Source organism: Pygocentrus nattereri, chromosome 6 (assembly GCF_015220715.1).
Source record: "Pygocentrus nattereri isolate fPygNat1 chromosome 6, fPygNat1.pri, whole genome shotgun sequence".
Lineage (NCBI taxonomy): Eukaryota > Metazoa > Chordata > Actinopteri > Characiformes > Serrasalmidae > Pygocentrus > Pygocentrus nattereri.
Window position 1 is genome coordinate 29,664,030 of NC_051216.1, and position 19,937 is coordinate 29,683,966.

Here is a 19,937-nt window from a genome sequence, read left to right on the forward strand (position 1 = left end):
CTAAATGTGAGTTTACCTCCATAATCTGATTTCTCACGCAGATTCAAAGTGTGAGAAAGTTCAAAGTTTGACACAAAATTAAATCTTTAAAAAAAAGGAAAAACTTGTTGCCAAGGGGTTGTTTACAATGTCATAGATAAATCATGGTCCATCACCATGCAGCCTGAAATACCCACCCATATCTTTTCTAGATTATTTCAAATATGACTGGTTAATAATCTCCTAGTCACCAATCTTGGTAACACTTTATTTTAAATAGATGATTAACAACCTCTTAACAGATTTTCAGCAACACATCAACATCAATCACAGTGAAGCATCTGAATACATTGAAGTAAATATCTTGTAGATGTTCTGTTAAAACTACTTATATTAAGTACATGGATTGTTAATATGTTACTTCCATTATGCAAAACCTAATCTCACTCAACAAAACCTAATCCTAACCCTAACCTTAACCTCCACTCAAAACCTAATCTTAACTGTTTTTGACATTACTGAGAGTCTGTTGGGTGTTTGATTCACCCAAAAGGAACACTCAAAATAAAATGTCACCCAAATCTTTAGCATCACTGAGTTTGTTTTAATTTTACAATCAAGTTACTAGCCCCTTTAAATAGAGAAAATACCATGGACATTGCAGATTAGTCCAAGACTAAGCTTAATCCTTGTCCACAGATCCGGTTCACGGATTTATAAAGTAATCTTTATATGTATCCATAGTGTATTAGCAGAATTCCACAGTACCTTCACACTGTTTAGTCTTGAGATTCCTCTGAAATCCAGCTTTGCAGTGACAAATTACATTGGTATTTGTCTGATTGCACATTGCATCCTCTCCGCATGGATTCATCCTCTTTCCACATATGTCTCCATTTGAAGCTGAAATGAAAGAGAGATCTGAAATGTCATACTTTATAAATGCATCCCACCATCCCTTAGCAGCATGTGAGTTTTCTGTTTTTTGATGCTTCCTGGTGGGCAGCAAAGAACAAATATAAATGGAAATCAAATATTTATTGTGCCTTGAACATTTAAAGCATGAATGATCTTCAGATACTTCATGAAAGCCTGCATTACTGACCTTCGTCATATTCACATAGGGTACTGCACGCACGGACATTTTTTCTGATGGTCTTTGTAGAAGCCGATTTTCTAGTCAAATGAAAATCACTTGGGTGCACATATGAATCAGGCAGAGATACTTACAGGCCTTGCACTCGTGCTCATCTGATCCTCCGTCCCCACAATCATCAAACAAGTCACACTGCAGATGAGCGGGTATGCAGCGCTTGTTACTGCAGGTAAACTCGCTCTTCCCACACGGTTTTGGCCTGGCAGACACAGCCTCTGGTATGGGCCACATTCAAAATTTTAGTTTTACAGTGTAAGCAGAGGAAGGCCTTTCTGTTCAGTCCAAAGAACACTGGAACACTTGAATGGGTGAAAAATGAGCATGTCTGGTAGGCGTTTAAAGGCAAAACGTAAAAAGGATTTTTCTCTCCCCAAGCACAGCATTAATAAAATAGGGGAAAAAAGAACACACAATAACCAACTGTGTTGAAAGACTACCTGTATCCCACACTGAGGCTAAGTGAATTTCAAATCTCCATACACACAATTACGCCTTAGTAACCCAGGACTCTGGCCGTGGTGTTTTTCTGGAATTTAATTTGCTCACCACATTCTTCCTCATCCGAGTTGTCACCGCAGTCGTCCACACTGTTACAGATTTGATCGAGCCGGAGACACACTCTGTCATTTCTGCAGCGATGTGGCCTTGTAGGAGGGCAAGGCAGCTTAGCTGAGGAAAAATTGGACAATAGATGCTCTTATTATGACCAGTCCTTCTCAATAGCCCAACACAATTAACTGTCTATGCATGGGCAAAAGAATTCACTTTTGCTTATGACATGATGCCCAAACACTGTGGTTGCATTTAGTTTGATACAAAAAGGATTTGACCAAACAAAGCAAAGCCCCTTGAAAAATCAAACAGGCTCTCTTGGGTTTAACAAGTGTTTGGGATATTGAAAATAAACCCTTAAGGTACTAGATTCACTTCTCAGTGTATGGAAAGCACATGCTTGTTCATTCTGAATGTGCCCTCAAACAGCAGGTCAGAATCTTTATTTCTTATGCTACTCTAAAACAGATGTCTGCTTTCACAACATTTAATTCTGCACTGAAAAGGGTTTGACATTGGGGTTCATTTGAACGATGAACCACTTTTGGTTCTTTAAAAAACTCAATTAAAGCTACTCACCTGAAAGGTTTAGCGCAAGAAATGGGGTTATTCTATGGCATCACTCTGAAGAAACCGTTCGAAGGCCTTTATGTCTCTGTTTCTTTATTTAATAGTAAGTTCTAGCTTAAATTACAGAATGTGAAACACCATAAGCCCTTCCAGACAACTGATACAGATCTACATAAACATTACCAACAGATAGTCATTTTTATTCAATTTGTACCAAAAATTTACATTTGCCAGCTTTGGTGTCAAACTGACATAATTTCTATATTGGGTGACAATGATTTTTTTCCCGACATTATGTTGTATCATGACCCTCTCTGGGGTGAAATGACAGACTTGGTTGCTCAGTGCATGCCACAGTGACTTACAATTTGACACTACGACATAACGTGCAATGTCAGCTTGGTTGAAGAAAACTGAAAATGTAATTTTACCTTTTTTTTTTAGCTAAACTACAAAGTCAGTCTTAGCCCAAATAAAAATGTCATGACAAACCAATGTCAGAAAATCAGCCTTTATGACAGGATCACACCTATTGCAATATTTTTTTATAACATTTATTTAGTTATTGAACATGGCTCTACTGTAAAGTGTTAACAAATGCTTTCCCCCAAATGGCTAAAGCTTAAAAAGAGTTACTAAAATGGCACATTACCTTGCTAAAAAGAATGAAAACAACTACAAATTTAGTAAGCAATAGTGATATAACTGAAATTACATATTTGTTGATCCACATTTAAGGAAAATGATCATTTTACTACCTAACCCAGCTTGGTAGCAGCACAGCCTGCAGAGCAGTGCCACCTGGGGCAGTGGGTGTTTGGAGCTGTGACAAAGGACATAAGCGTGGAACACAGTTGGTTTCGAGATTTAATCCTATGCCCTTCTGGTTGCTCTCTTATCACTAGGCTACTGGCTATCGCAAACAACCTTTTTGTGCCATCAATAATTACATATAAGGGTTAACTTTCACAAAGTAAATAGAGATTTAAACTAAAATATCTGAACTGGGCTTCATTCTACCTTGATTTAGATTTGGGATCTGCATGAGTCCCACTGAGAAGGAAGCAACTAAAAGGTATGAAAATGAAAGAACTGGAAATACACCATCATGGATTTTGCCTTCATGTATTCCAAAATCAAAATTAGACTCTTACCACACATATCTGCATCTTCATCAGAGTTGTCTCCACAGTCATCCTCGCCATCACACACACAGGAATGCAGCTTGCACAGGGTATTGTTGCAAATGAACTCATCAGGACGACAGAAAAAAGCTCCTGCAATCAAAACAATCAGCTAATTTTCTATCATACGGTACCAAACAACACTGGATCAGATTAAAGTGGAAGCATAATCATTACACTGTGAATGAGCACTTTAGGAGGCATTTCTTCTTGAATTCTTCTTGAAATAAAGACCTCAATTGAGACAAAAAGATTGCCATGTAATTGTTCTAATTCAAAAGCATCTCATTTTGAAAACTGCTAATTTATTTACATTTTGATGTGGTACAAAGTAAATAACGTTCATTTGCTTTGTTAATAATTGATGACACTATATTTGAAGGCACAGGTACTTCAGATCACATACATAAGCACTGAATAATGTATTTAGGACACAACATTTATAGTATTTTTAGTAGCTTGTACCATTAATTAAAAGACATAAGAACTTTTATGAAGTAAATGATATTGTACCAGCATAAGGGGAATTAAACTAATGTGATAGACATTTGTTCAGACACTTATTTAAGAACATCAGATAGCAGTTGTACAAATTTATACTTACTTGAACTCAAAGTAATTTTATTTTTGATACAAGTACATGTAAAATACTACATATAAAATATAGACTACTATACCATATTGTCTTGTGATTACTGGAATAAGCTGTTCATAAATATTGAAATGCTGCTCTAACAATATGTTATTTAATGTATGTGCAGATGCTTTTAAGGCCTGATAAAGGCAACTTTCAAATAATGTGTTACCTAACAATTAAGGTCTGCCTTTAACAATATATGTATACCGTGGTCACAGTTCTCCTCGTCACTGTGGTCCATGCAGTCAAACACATCATCGCAGCGCCATCGTTTTGGGATGCAGTGGGCATGGTTCCTGCAGAGGAACTCGTCCTCTCGGCACTCTTTCACACAGTCCATCTGGAGAGAGCCCAGAAAAGACAGACTCAGATAATCACAGACACACTCTCCATGGGTGGAGTTCACCTTACTGTGGGAAAGGCAGAGAAAACAGAGCAGCGTTTCCATGGAAACAGAGAGCTGCACATAGTCTGATCTAAATGATCTTAAAAATTTAAGCACATCATGTTATTTGTGCTTTCTTCTGTTCTCTTCATTTCTACTGAATAAACAATACTCCACCATCTGGCTATAATACTGTACTCTTTACAGAGCAGCTCCAAGCTTCTTCTTCAAGCCCATAGCTCATATTTTCACATCAGTGTGCAGTGCCAGGTGTAGTTTTTGTACTTTGTGCTTTGTGTGAGTCACAGCTTCCGTGTGCTTTGTGCGAATGCCTTGCAGGAGAGCATACCTCATCAGAGCTGTCCAGACAGTTGTCATGTCCATCACACCTCAGGCTAGCCGATACACAGCCTCCGCTGGCACACACATACTCGTTTACAGAACAGGATGGGAGCACTGCAAAACAAAGGACGAAAACACACACAAACAGAGTGGACTTTGGCTTTGACAGCTACAGAACAGATTAAACACAGAAGATAAAGCAGTCCGCTAGCTGCAGTTCCTTTCCTTTCCTAGATAAATCAAAAAGAGAATAAGGTAAGAAAGTAATAAATAAAAATTTGAAATGGCTAAATTTTAATATAATAAAACATCTTTATTCTTAAATACATTCAAAATCCACTACTGTGTAAAACTCAGATGCCACCCATTATTTATTTAATTTACAAGAGATATTTTAAAATAATAATACAATTCAATAAGAACTGGGAAAGTCAAAGGAAATTTAGTGAAAGAACAGCACTTTCCAAAACCAAAGTTCAAAAAATGATATAAGATTCAGGGGAAAACTGGACTTCTTACAATTGTGCAAGACCACCAAAACTCTCACCATCAGATAAACACTACATAAAGCTTTCATCTTTGAGAGATTAAATCAAGCTCCACGTTTGATTCAGATCTGAAATAAATTCACAGGTGTTTCTGCCCATCCTTCCACGGTGAGATGACAACAATACTATGAGTCTGAAAGGATGTGTAGCAGGTAAGGAGTTGCTACAGAGAAAAGGAAATAGACAAAAAGAACAAAAGCTGCAAATCAAACAAGAAGCTGCTGATGTTCTCAGAACAATAGATTGACCATCCTAAAGTCCAGCCCTCAACATAACGGCATGTATTTGGAATTACTTTGATTTTGTGATGCAGAAAATGCAACCAACTTCTAAGACTGAACTTTGAAGGTGCGCAAAAATCTTCCTGCAGATATCGCTGGACTGAGAGCAAGATTCCTGAAAAGAACGGAATAAAGGCACACTTTAAACGTTTAAGTGTGGACACTTTAAATGTTAAAGTTAGATTTTAAATGTTTAAGTGTGGACACTTTAAATGTTAAAAAAATCTATATTATACGTTATTGTTGAGGCTTCTGCGTAACTTTCTGATAAATATATGTTTTCTTTTTTCCCAATGCTGAAGAACTTTGCCTGAAAATTAAACAAAATAAGTGTCTGAGTTTTGCACAGCATTGTTAATCTTTGAACATAAAAGCAAATAAGAATATACCACCTGTAGCAGATCCTTTTGCACTTACAAGGAAGAAAAATTCACATTTTAGGCTTGGAAGCCAGCCCATACTGCCGATACTGAAGAGCAACGCTACTATACACTATATGTTCAACAGGTCAGACATTGACAACTGCAGAAAAGCTTCCATGAGTGCTTAAGGATTGTTGAGACATACCAGTTCCGAGGCAGTTCCTTTCGTCCTCTCCAGTCTTGCAGTCTTCTTGGCCATCACACAGCCACTTTACTGAGATACAGAGGTTGTTATGACACTGGAACTGGTCCTCTGCACAGCGGGCCTCACAGTCTTTCTGCAGAAACACATGCACAGGGGAACTTGATAAATGCACCTTTACAATCAGAAATTAATGATTGCAAAGCCCACTTGTAAAAGACTACAGACCATGCCAAGCAACTAAAGTACTGCCACAGCAGAGCGCAAGACTAAAAACCATTTTACAAAAGAGTTAAATGACATTTGATGCTATGGGCAGCATGAAACCTTTTTCAAGCTAATTAACTCTCATTAACCATATTGTTTGGGCTACACAATGTAACATTATTCTTTGAGATGTACCTCCTCCATCAATGTCTGAATATCCCTCAATGAACAATGAACACTGACTAATCCTTCCTCTGCAAATCCTATTCATAAACCACAAAATACATAAAGTACATATCTGCTGATTTATAAAAGCCTGACACTACAACACAATCCATTCTTGGTAATTACACTGCTTGTAAAAGATATGCATTCAGTGCCAGATGCGAAGGACCAAAGCAAAATGTGCCGCAATGTGGATGCAATACTTGCTCGTAATATGTCTGAAATGAATGTCCAGTTTACTAAGGCTTTAGCTTATCACACAAAATGTGCAAAAGGCTGCTTATTAATTACAATACCTGCCTAGAATACAGGGTTTGATGGCTGCACTGAAATAATGCAACTCAAAACAAGAGATAAACGTTCAATGGTGAAGAGAGAGCAATGTTCACACATTAAACTCTTTTTTGCCAATATTTGTCAGGTACTATTTGGTACTTCTACTGTGGGTAAAAGGAAAGAAATGGAAAACCTTAACATGCATTGCAAAGAGCATATTGCAGCTGAATCAAAACGCATTTTCCACTAAACACTCTTATGTACATAGATCTGAACTTTAGAGTTGAAACAGCAGGTAAATATTCTTTCAGCACATGTTCAAAGCATGTCCAACTAGTTAAATGATCATGATGACTGTGTGCAAAGCAAAGCGCCAAAGTGGTGTAAAACATGATGGCACTGGACTCTGGAGTAGTGTAGACACATTCTCTGGAAGGGTTCATCTGAGAGTCTGATGGATGAAACTGGGTTTGGTGGATCCAACATGATCTCTACTAACCAGAATGCATAATACCAACAGCAAAGTTTTGGTGGAGGAGGGTTAATGGCCTGGGGCTGTTTTTCAGAGTCTGGGCTCGACCCCGTAGTTTCAGGAAGCGTAGCAGTAATGTTACAGCAAACAAAGACATTTTACACAATTAAATGCCTTCACTGGCCTGTACAGAACCTTGACCTCAACCCCAGTAAACACCTTTGGGATGAACTGGAACGTTGATCGCAAAAGTAAGCCTTCTCACCCAACGTCAATGCCTGACCTGACAAAAGCAGAAATTGCCACAGACACAATTCTTGTGGAAAGTCCTCCCAAAAGAGTGGAGCCTGTTATAGCCTCAAAGGGTGGAACAAGGTCATATTATTGCCCATTGTTTTGCAATGGGATGTCCAACAAACTCATATTGATGTCCACATACTTTTGGCCATATAGTGTTTCTTGTGATTTCCATGTACAGTACTGTACAAAAGTCTGAGAAAATGATACTTTTTTTATCTGGGCTTTAATCTTTATTTGTTTAACAAACACTAATATTCTAACGAATATGAATAAATAAACAAATAACACATTGCATTTTGATATGTGCATGTGTCCAAAACCATTTCTAAACATTTCCTCAAGGATAGCCAGCAATTACAGTAAATCAAAAGCGATTAGTAGAAGCATTCTATGAAAGAATGTGACTTAGCCTTTCTTCTTTTCAGTCTCTTCTCATCATCTGTTTTTTGTTTTTTGTTTGTGGGTAACAAGTCCCTACAGGTATCTGTAGCGCTACACAACCTTCACACTCTCACCACAAATAGTACCTGGAGTTCCTCTCTCTTTCCTCATCTTGGAATCTACTACCATCACTTTGTCTGATATGAGCTTGTAACCAATCCCTCTCGAGTCATCAGCGAAGTTCTGCTGGAGACAAGTTGAAGTTTTCTGGCTGAAGTCTGAAGTGTAAAGGGTGAAGATTAAGCAAGAGCACGCTGCACAACATAGCAGCACCGAAGACACACTGGGGAGTCCAACAAACTGAAACTTGCCAGTTAGGCAGCCCAAAATCCAGGTGATAATTGGTGTGCTGAGCTGCTTTCCTTTCAGCTTTTTTCCATCCAGAAGCTGAGGCTGTATAGTGTCAAGTGCAATGAAAAATCAAAGAACAGCATCCGAACCGTTACCACACTGTTGGGAATAAACCTTGTGCATACAGCTTCATCTATACCTCTAGAGTTTGGAGCACCTGTTAGGCAAACAGCGGGGTGAGGCGATGTAGTTGGTCTCTGGAGATTTGGAACGAGTTTAAATAACATTCAGGTTTCTGTGACATAAAGGCATACCAGATGGTGTGTCAGACCTGTCAAATCTATTAAAAAAACAAGTTATTAGCCCTGGTTGTGCTTCCATCAGATGGGCTCTGGTCAGCCACAATCCATTTATGCATTTAAGCTCAGCCTCATTAAAATCCTCTTAAAAGCTTATTTCTTTTAACCCCAAGCATACTTTATATTCTTTGTAATCCAAACCTTATTTGTGTCAAGCAGTATATAGTTTGACTATATAGAGATTCTGACACAAACAATATAACTTATTTGGACATAAGCAAGTCTCTCAATATCGGCATCATAACCGCTGCTGAGCACAACGTAGCTCCAAGCAGTTCTACCCATTTTAAGCTTGTCCTCATACTGGCCAGCTTATTCAGAATAACTGACTCATCTGTATATAGTTTACTGATTAGTACTGACTAGCCAAGACAAGTACTGGACATAAATTATATCCAGTACATATAATACTGAACCATTTGTCAGTGTGTTTGCACACTATGAAATTAGATCTCTGCATTTAACCCATCTGTGCAGTGAAACACCCACACTAGTGAACACACACACTAGGGGGCAATGAGCACACTTGCCCGGAGCAGTGGGCAGCCCTATCCATGGCGCCTGGGGAGCAATTGGGGGTTAGGTGCCTTGCTCAAGGGCACTTCAGTCACAGACTGTCAGCCGAGGGAATCGAACCGGCAACCTGCCGGTCACAAGGCTGATTCCCTAACCTCCAGCCCAACACTGCCCCAACATTAATCAATAACAACAATTTTTAACATTAAATATGTTAATATGCCTCACTCCAATGCCTGGTGGGGACAGGTTTTATTTTAGTCATGTCATTGAAGGTAAATATTCTGTACTGATGATTTATGGCTAATCATGTGTTGCACATACTGCAATTTGGAGCGAAATCAATGTCTCATACTGCCCTGCAAAAGCAGGTCTGCTGTCCTGTGACTGAAAAGCTTTGATTTGTTCTCTCAGGCAGTGGCAAACTTTCAGTAAGAGCAAGTTTATTGAGGGATCAAGTGAAATCTTAACTAGTGATTGAACACATGATACTCTGTTTAAAATATTTAGTAAGCAGTGCTACTTTATGGCAATGACAAAAAGGTAATTTGCTGTGTTTGACATCTGAACATAATAGCTGAAAAAAGTGGGAAAGGCTTAGCTGTAATGGACTCAAGGGACTGTACTTTCATTTGTGGGTTTCATTCATGGCTGCATGTCACGGTACACCTTAAGATGCAGCAACTGCAAGGAGTGTATTCCTACTTTCCTATTTTTACCATTATTAAAATAACAATCAGAAAACTAGGCCTAGAGCAAACCAAAGGCAAGGAGACATTACAGATAAATCAATACTCATGTTGGCAATGTTACCACTCATTTTGCCACTTTGCACTCGGGGCAAAAAGTGGAAAATGACTGACATGTTGCTACCCTCCATTACAGCTTGATATATTTGTCCAAACTCAACTATTCATGGCGTGTTTGGACTTCCTCAAATATTTATCCAAATGGGGTTAAAATGTCATGTTCTGTTTTCTCAGCCCATCTGCATCATTAAATGGATGCTGGAGTGCACTTGCTCTTGTTTTAGTTTTTCTTCCCACTTTATTCTCTTTTATTAACTTAAAGAATTTTTTATCTTAAACACTGGAGTCACTCATCTCGTCCTTTGAGGCCCTCAGGAGAGCAATGTTTACGCAGACTACATACTTCTGAGATGTTGATCGAAGGCCTTGCCTGATATATAAATATACAAATCCCTTCAAGCTGAATTTATATGTCATTTTGGAAAGCTGACTATTAGGCTGCTAATGTTTTAAATTGTGGCTATGATTCTTCTGTTCAAGTTGCAAGTTACAAGTACAGCAAAAACTCTGGTTCTACCTAATAAGATTTATTTTCTAAATACCCCTTTGCACCTTCAGCTTAGTTTGCTTTTTAATATGGAGCCTCTTTACTGCTAAATACTCATTTGTTTATATTATATTTCAAATTGCACATAATGTTATCATTTGTTGCTATATTGCAGCACTGAGATAAGTTTAGTGTTTAAAGCTTATCTCAGTGCTTCCCGGGCAGCTGTTCTGTGTCTGCTTCTGTTTGTCCACATATTCAGACGTAGAAATAAATTGAATAAATGGTATACATGCCCTGGGAAACCCAATTTCTCTCCTAAAATCTAGGTCTGTTTCTCAGATTTTGTGATGCCTAATAAAGGCTTTAATCTGATGTAAGATATCAGAGCACGCTGCTTACATGACCAGGTAACTGCTGAAATCTGATTAACATATTACAGGTGTGCATGTATATGTGCTCATTCGACCTGATGTTCTAAACCATTTGTGTTAGTTTCAAGCACAAGTCAGGCTCACTTTGCCTGGGTATAATTTATAAAAAGTGGTGTACAAGCCTAAATGTGCAGTTTATGGCCCCTGCGCATGGTAAAACTTAAAATGCATGTCTCTTCCTCATACATATGCAAATTAGGGAGGGCCACACAAAAGTGGATGGAGATGCCGCTGGCACATTTCAATGCATTTGCTAAAGTTTGTTCAACTTGTGGTGGCCTGTTTTGCATTTTGCATTTTCCTCTGCCTTTCAAAACCAAATTTGTGTTAAGGTCTGAAAATCCATGTTTTTGAGAAACTTGCTTTAAGATTGGCAGCAGAAACAGCTGGTAGATGAAGCCATGAGCCAAAAAATGTTAACCATTAGAAAGGCACTGTTTAAACTCTTGGGACCACATGTATATATGTCAGAATATGTGGCGCAATATATGCTGTGATGTGGCTGCAATACCAGTGCGCAGTCTGTGTTATTGCTCCGCAAACTCTATTTTCTGAGCTGGAGTAAAATAACACCGCTGTAGGATGTTTTATTGGTAAAGAACTTCATTTATCTCTTCTTCATTGCACTTTTATTTTCTGTTTTGTCTTGAGCTTGCTGGTAAATCCATTATTTTACTGTGGCTTTTAAAACCTGTGCCTTACATCCTTGAGCAAGCAGTTAGTCAGAGTAACATGCTGCATTCTTGGTGAATCTGGGTGCATTTTGGGTGCATACTATGGTCACAACAAAGCACATTTTGTGCTGCACCTGCTCATGTCTCACATCTGACCCATTGTCTCTGCATCATTCTCACGAAACTGACCAAAACATGTCCATAATTATTAAAGCATCATAAGGATTACACAGATAAAAATTAGTTATATAATTTATTAGATCAGATATGGTACAGCAGTATTGATTACCTCATTACCTAATTCTCTCAACAATATTTTAGCTTTTTTTAACAAGGAACATTGAGTTTATACTACTTTTAACTGTTGGATCTCTTTAACAATTTCCTTGTAAACTGTAAGGATGTTAACTAATATGTGTGTGTGTGTGTGTATATATATATATATATATATATATATATATATATATATATATATATATATATAATAGTCAATATACACTCTTTATTAGGTACACCTTCCTAGTAAAAGGTTTGACCCCCTTTTGCCTTCAGAACTGCCTTAATTCTTCGTGGCAAACTTTCAACAAGGTGTGGGAAACATTCCTCAGAGATTTTGGTCCATATTAACACGACAGCATCACGCAGTTGCTGCAGATTTGTCGGCTGCACATCTGTGATGCCAATCTACCGTTCCACCACATCCCAAAGGTGCTCTACTGGATTGAGATCTGGTGACCGTGGAGGAACTGATTGTCATGTTCAAGAAACCAGTCTGAGATGATATGAGCTTTGTGACATGGTGCATTATCCTGCTGGATGTAGCCAGCAGAAGATGGGTACACTGTGGTCATAAAGGGATGGACATGGTCAGCAACAATACTCAGGTAGGCTGCGGCATTTAAATGATGCTTAATTGGTACTAAGGGGCCCAAAGTGTGCCAAGAAAATATCCCCCACAGCATTACACCACCACCACCAGCCTGAACCATTGACACAACGCAGGATGGATCCATGCTTTCATGTTGTTTACACCAAATTCTGACCTGACCATCTGAATGTCGCAGCTGAAATCGAGACTCATCAGACCAGCTAACATTTTTCCAATCTTCTATTGTCCAATTTTCGTCTGGCACCAACAACCACGCCACGTTGCATCCCTTAAATCCCCTTTCTTCCCCATTCTGATGCTTGGTTTGCACTTCAGCAAGTTGTCTTGACCACCTCTACATGCCTAAGCACTGAATTGCAGCCATCTGATTGGCTGATTAATTATTTGTGTTAACAAGCAATTGAACAGAATTAAAGTGGCTGATGAGTGTATAAAAATATATAAAAATCAATTAAATCATTCTTTGTTCATTTTTAATTATTCATCCAGCTGTTTGTATATCCAAAAAAGCAGAACATGCTAATTTTTCAAGATGGCTCCCAGCATTTGTCATGTTCATGAGAACCACCCATCTGTTACAAACTAACTTAGCAGGTGCTATCACCAGGGATGTAGAATTTGGTGTTGGTTATGGGTGGGACTACATTCTAGTTTGGACCAATATTTGAGGCTTGACTAAAGTGGTCCCCTCATCCTGAATGACTACCAAATGCAGAGAGTAGTGTGTCTTATTTTTTCCCTACATTTCTTCCCTACAAGTTAATACATGCAATCCTATTTGCAATTCCTGAACACAGTGAAACACATGCTGAGTGAGTATTTCCTGTCTAGAGAAAGACGAAAGACTGGCTATAAAAGTAAGCCTCCCACTGCTTCCTCCTGGAAGAAGAGATGCCCAATGATCACTGACCTCGTCTGAATTATCGACGCAGTCGTAGTCACCGTCGCAGCGGAAACGTGCAGAAATGCAGTCCCCACTGGCACAGGCAAAGTCCTTATGATTACAGGTCACTGGCTCTGCGTTGAAAAAAGGGGTACAAGAAGACAGCTGAGATAACACAACCTAGACTTGAGAAGCTGTTGTGGCTCTATGAGCTCTAGTAAAGGATACAGAAAAGAAGGGGAGAAGAGAAAATTAGATGGTGGCCATCATTTGGACATGAAGTGAAGTGTACCATCTGTTTGCCACTTCCTTGCAAGTTTTGCAGGCATCTGAGAGGAACTATCACAGGCTAATTAGCAATGAAGTCTTTCAAAAGTGTCAAGGAGAACATTAAGGATCTAATTCTACCAAACACTGAGCATGTGGTAGCCGATATTGCCAGTTAGCCGTATCGATGGAAGCCCATTTCATTTTTGGCAGCTAATTGAAGATTACAGTCCAGAGGAATAGCGTATACAGTGTAAGTGACTCTCTCCTAATGTGGGAAGATGCAGAGGTAAAGCAATAAAATACAAAATCCCACACATGCAGGGCTGGATTTGAAGCTATTTCTGTTTATTTCAATAAAGATAACTCTTTTCTACACATTGCACACTTGATTACAAGTTTCCCTGAGACCTCAAAGGGCATGAAAATGTGTGAAAGGAGACTTGAAGCTGAAAGCTCCAAAAGAATGCTTGTTCTTTGATTTGTAAGAACTTTGGCAGCAATTAACAATGGACTGATATAAACAAACAGAAACTAAGGTAGAGAAGCTTCAAAAAAGTCTTTTAAACCATGCCTCAGAAGAACCTGCGCAATGTTCCGTAGCAGATGAAACGATCGTGCGCAAACAGAAGGGCCTCCTAACAGCTGTAATGTGAACAAAAGAGACAGGGCGACTCACTGCAGTTCTCCTCGTCGGAGTTGTCTCCGCAGTCGTTCTGGCTGTCGCATCTCCAGTGATCCGGGATGCAGTTGTTATTCTCGCAGCGAAATTCATGAGGTCCGCAGGTCTTTTCATCTTTTTCATCAGCCGCAAACAAACACACAGATGAAAATGGCTTCAGAAGTTCATGAATATTAATGTGCCGCCACAGCCCTTCGACACGTAATCATCATTTCCTCAGGGTGTCCCACTGCATGTTTGACACAGAGTTCAAAACATGCCCGCACTCGAGAGGCTAATACAGTGCAAGATGAAATACCTGACTGTGTGCCACTGCCTTACACACACATGCATGTGAACACACACACACACACACAGCCTGCAGCCTCAACACTTAGAACTTACCATCAAAAACTTTGTCACCTGGGCTCAACTATCTCCAACAACCCTAGTGAAGGCATTTCTTCGGTTTTCTTCTCATACTTACAGTGCAAACATATAAATTTGCATATATACAAATCAAATTTACAAATTTACATAATGGCACTGATTAATCAATGTTGCCTGAAAAAAAGAGCATAGATTTGACTACATTTAATGATATACAAACTATTCTGTTTAATTCATGAAACTTCTGTAAACTGGAAACAAGCAGAGATTTGAACACAAATGATGAATCACTCACAGTGCGTGAAAACAAGTCCTAAGATATCATATTTAAACCCTCTACTATTAATTTTGATGAATAAAGAGGCACTGTCTTTGACCTTGTACTAATAAATATGAACAAAAATTATGTGTTCATAGGCATAAGATCCATAAAAAAAGCCTTTACTCCAGAATTGTACATCATGGCACTCCCTCCTCTGTACTTCAATGTAAGTATGGTACTCTTGGGATCATATGCAAAACTCTTCATTGTCCAAATATGAAGAGCTGAATTACTGCCAAACAGTAATTTAGCTTGTCTACATATAAATTTTAGGTACACATCTCTGTGCTTCGTTCTCTTTTGTGATACAGAGTTTACATTTGCATATTTATTGAACCAGTTCTATTGGCAAGTATGTGTAAAGTCTTTGCTACGGCTTGAGTATTGTTTAATATGTTATTCCTAAGAAATATCAAGAAGCTACTTCATCTTTGTAGCATGATTGCTACTTGTTGCGTGAAATCTTCTCAACAAGTTGCAACATCAGGCATTAATATCTAGAACCTATTTTTAATATAGTGCCTGTATAGTTTGCATCCATACTTATAAGTACAAATATTACCAGCTTGGGCCCTGTCACAGACTGCAGTTATAAAGAACTAAATTCTAACAGCAACAAACAAAAGGCTGCTTTTCTTCCAAAGATGCAAACCCTCAGCAGCTCTCTCATTAAGGGGGAAAAAAAAGGCATGAGAGCTTCTCAAAACCCTTAGACGGATAATAAATGCTGCCTAATGGGTTTCAACGTCATAAAAATACAGCCAGAGTGAAAAGAAGCTTCTAAAAGACTGTCAAAAGAAGACATCGTCTAAGAAAATAACAGTACATTTAATTGAAGTAAAGGCAGTTTTTTTTTTTTGAGTTACAATAAAATGACTTCTAATTAAACTCTTTCATAGTTTGTAATAGATGTCAGAAGGAAGAACAGGCAAATCTTTATTAAACTCAGATTAGCATCAATACAGCAAAATGCATGAACTGCTGACACCACATGCAGTGCTATAATGCCATAATTTCTCCTCTGATAGCTAAAATCCTTTGGTGCCTCAGGGCAGGTTGCACCATGGTCTTACCTGCCTAGCTGGTCATAGCTAAGACCATTTTTTTAGGATTTGAAATTTATTCCACTTACTGAAGTCAAACCTAGGTGCAACTAAGACTAGTCTTAGGGCTGTTAAGGCCTTTACATACTGAACACGATTTATTTGTGTGATTTATTCAGACAACAGTCAAGAACACATGTATAACTGCCAGTATTGTAGTGTCCTGCAACTGGTTTGCACCACTGTGGAAGTCTTGGGAAGCACTGTGTTTGCAGTAGGAGAGACGTTTGATATCTGTGCTAGTCTGTGGGATAGTTTGTGTGGGTTTAATGCCTACCGTCAAAAGAAAATGTATGGTTAGAAGTGACCTGCATGCTCTCGTGGCCATTTCTATAGTGCTAAGTGGTAGCTCTCCCTTGCTACATGTTCAAAAAAACCTCACTGACCAATCACTGCTGTCTCTGCTGTTGGCATGATGACAACCAAAATGATGGTGCAGATGCATTCCAGCAAATACAAGTTTTTCACAAATGATGATGATGATGTGAAAACAACATTGGGTTACTGCACTAAAAGGCACACATTACTAAAAGTAATGCAAGTACTTACTAAAAGAAAAAAAAATATTTCACTAACAGTAAAACTCACACATGAATTCAATTATAGTCTCCTCACCCTGATGGATAAACATGATAGATTAAGCTTTAAAAATTGAGGATTTGGAAGGACAGTACACTGTAACAGTGGTTCATGGTCTTTTTAAGCTGTGAGCGTTCAAAAATACAGTTTGGTGATTAAGACAACCTCCCTATATATTTTCCCTTTTTATCCTGCTTTGTGAATGTTAAGCAATTGAAAATTAATTTTTAAATATTCTTTACGTTGTACTCATCTTGTCCTAGAAGCACTACAAGCTCATCAAGGACAGCTTCTCAGTCTCCCATTCTGTAATACCTTTTATCATTTGGATCCCAAAGGAATCTGAGAGCACTGTGTAATTTTAGAGGGCATTAAAAGAGGAGGAAATGAATCTGGCTACATAGATGATGATAATAGCAGGCACAAGCAGCCGTTTAAAAAGCTGTTAGCGTTAGTTGGCTAGTTAATTCAGAAATGTCTGCTGCAAGTAAGTCACATTTGTTGTGAGCTGGCTAACTAGCAACTGCCAACTAACTACCAACTGCCAAACTAGCAACCTCATAGTCAGGGGGTCATCTGCTATCTTCTGTTTTATTTACTTGTCTGCTGATTTGGTAAATCCATTACTTGAAATTGTGTCATTCAACTCGATCATGTGATGTGTTATCAGCTATTTCCATGAAACGTGTTGCATGAAGTTTAATTGATTGCAACCACTGTGGCTCAGTTTCAAATGTGTTGCAGGACACTTGACATTATGCATAAGTGCAATTTAGTTTCATGGAAGTTTCAGGAAGGGGTGGGCACTAAGGCAGAAATATAACATTACGATTCTTGAGAACATTCTCATGAAATACAATATGTATCATATGTAGTTTTTCTGAGGTTTAAAATGTTGGAAGAGAAAAAAACAGAATGCAAAACAATGAATGTAGTGAATTTGGCTCAATGTTTGACTCGCTCTGTTAATCTGAAAACAAATAAATTAAAAAAATTATTATGCTCTATGTAGTGTTCTTTAAATACTGATATCTAATGTGTCAAGATAGTGATAAAATACTATCATATTTCCCATCCCTAGTTTCAAGCAACTAAAGTTGCATAAAAGTTTCACTGCCAACAAGCCAACCTTAGCTAATCATGTACTGTTGATACACATATAAAGAAGTGATGTTAACTCTGTGGCTATGTGTTGCTTCACATTGCGCCAGTTAACTTAAGACTCTTTAACTGGTGCACCATGTGCTTAGCTACATAATGAACCTGCTTGCTTAAAGCAGTTAGTGTGGCCTAGAAATGGTCTAGAATTTGATTTTACGCCTGCATCATTTACACCCAGAAAGGTATGACTGCTGACTGACTTAGCTTAAGCCCTGTTGATGCAACCAGCCCCTGAAGTCTAATAACACTTTAGCTGTGCATTAGTAGTATAATAAGTAAATTTTGCTTTTAACGATTACAATCTCACTGATAACATCTGATGAACTACAATATTACTGTAAAAATGTGGAGCCTTAAAACTGCACCATCTGAGATAAAAATCTACAATTACAAACAAACTGTCATAGATAAAGCAATAAATGACAGAGAATCAATAGAGGAAGACAGAGTGAGGCCGACACAACTCAGCTGAAGAGCCGCATGCACAATGCCCTCTCTGCAATATATTCATTGGCTGGAAGTGCATTTTGACACATTCTCTGTTGGAAATAATCTATAAAACTCCTATGCTCAGCCCTAGCAATCACGCCAATTGTTTTAATCAAAGCAGTGGAGAAAATGTTATCTTTTCAAAATTTCCAGGTTATTGATTCTGTTTTTCAGTCAACAGCAGGAAAAGACAAGTCTTGTTATACTTGCCAGAGAACATCACAGGGTTTTGTAATTAACAGGTCTGTATTAGAAATAAAACAACAAAACATTGCAGCAGGTGATTTTCTTCTGAGATAACGAATAAGAGGATAAACTGAAATGACAAACAGAAGGATTACCCACAATGCATGCGAAGCGACAAAAAAAGCAAAACAATGAGTGTAATATCTGGGAGAAAGGCGAACGTAAACTTTTTTTCCCTTGAGCTTTTGAGGAGTGCTTTCAATTCTTTTTACAGAGGGAGACTGCTCTCAGGGTTATCTTAATCCAAAAGCCGAGCGGCTTCATCACTTTAAAGCTGAGAAACTCTAAAAAGTCTGATGGGAAATATTTGGAGCAAAGCAGTGATAGATCATAGGATAATCCATACACCGCAAAGCTGAAAGAGCATCTGCTCTTCAGGCATTTTTACAGAAAGATGAAAAATAACAAACCTCAAAAGATACATTCCTGACCTGCCTTTAGGATTGGAAGATTTTTAGATCACAAAATCTCATATATGCCATTACATTCTGTATTTCTTTCTGACCTACCAATATTTTCATTTGAATGTTGTTTTAAAGTGACTTACTGACATTAATTATTTATCTACTATTCATATCTACTATGAATTTTAGTAGCGTGCAGAAGTCAGAGACTTTTTCCTTTTCCAGTCAAAACAAAAGTTATTAATTATTAGAAGATATTTGTGAGCAAATTAGATACTAGATAATCCACTTACATAAGCAAAAGGGAAAGTAAAACATACAAATAATAAAAAAAACAGTAGATTCTAAAATTGCAGTTTAAAACATAATTAAAAAATACAGATTAAATGGGACTCCTATCAACATTGCACGACTTAGCAGACCACCAAGACCATCCCATCAGATAAACAGTACTTAAAGCTTTCCTCTTCAAGAGAGAGGAGAAAATCAAGCTCCACTCTTGCTTCCGAAAGTAAGATCTGAAATAATCTACAGGTGTTTCTGTCCATTCTTCAACTGTGAGAAGACCACTCCACACTTTCAAAGTATGTGCAGCAAAAGAAAGTAGATGGAAAAGAAGAAAATGAAAGCAAATTAAACAAAGATGATTGTGTTCTCAGAACAATGAACTGTTCACCCCAGAGTCTAGACTTTAACATTACTGTTTGATATGTGTTTGGGATTACCTGGACTGTGAGAAGCAGAAAATGTAACATCTAAGACTGAACTTTAAAGATTTGGAAAAATATCCCAGCAAATGTCTTTAACAAACTGAAAGCAAGTTTTCTATAAAAATGAATTATATTTAGTTTTGA

At 38.1% G+C, this 19,937-nt stretch overlaps 1 protein-coding gene across 2 annotated transcripts in view; it reads right to left on the bottom strand.

Annotated features, from left to right (window-relative positions):
- lrp1bb (low density lipoprotein receptor-related protein 1Bb) overlaps nucleotides 1-19,937 on the bottom strand; it is a 412,476-nt gene that overhangs the window by 31,532 nt on the left and 361,007 nt on the right. For both annotated transcript variants that reach the window (XM_037539357.1, XM_037539356.1), the window contains 9 exons: nucleotides 14,408-14,524; nucleotides 13,489-13,595; nucleotides 6,202-6,334; nucleotides 4,813-4,919; nucleotides 4,286-4,418; nucleotides 3,412-3,534; nucleotides 1,682-1,804; nucleotides 1,210-1,350; nucleotides 748-882 (listed from right to left, as the gene is read on the bottom strand). In XM_037539357.1, the coding sequence (XP_037395254.1) occupies nucleotides 748-882; nucleotides 1,210-1,350; nucleotides 1,682-1,804; nucleotides 3,412-3,534; nucleotides 4,286-4,418; nucleotides 4,813-4,919; nucleotides 6,202-6,334; nucleotides 13,489-13,595; nucleotides 14,408-14,524 (1,119 nt within the window). The remainder of the gene's footprint in view (nucleotides 1-747; nucleotides 883-1,209; nucleotides 1,351-1,681; nucleotides 1,805-3,411; nucleotides 3,535-4,285; nucleotides 4,419-4,812; nucleotides 4,920-6,201; nucleotides 6,335-13,488; nucleotides 13,596-14,407; nucleotides 14,525-19,937) is intronic.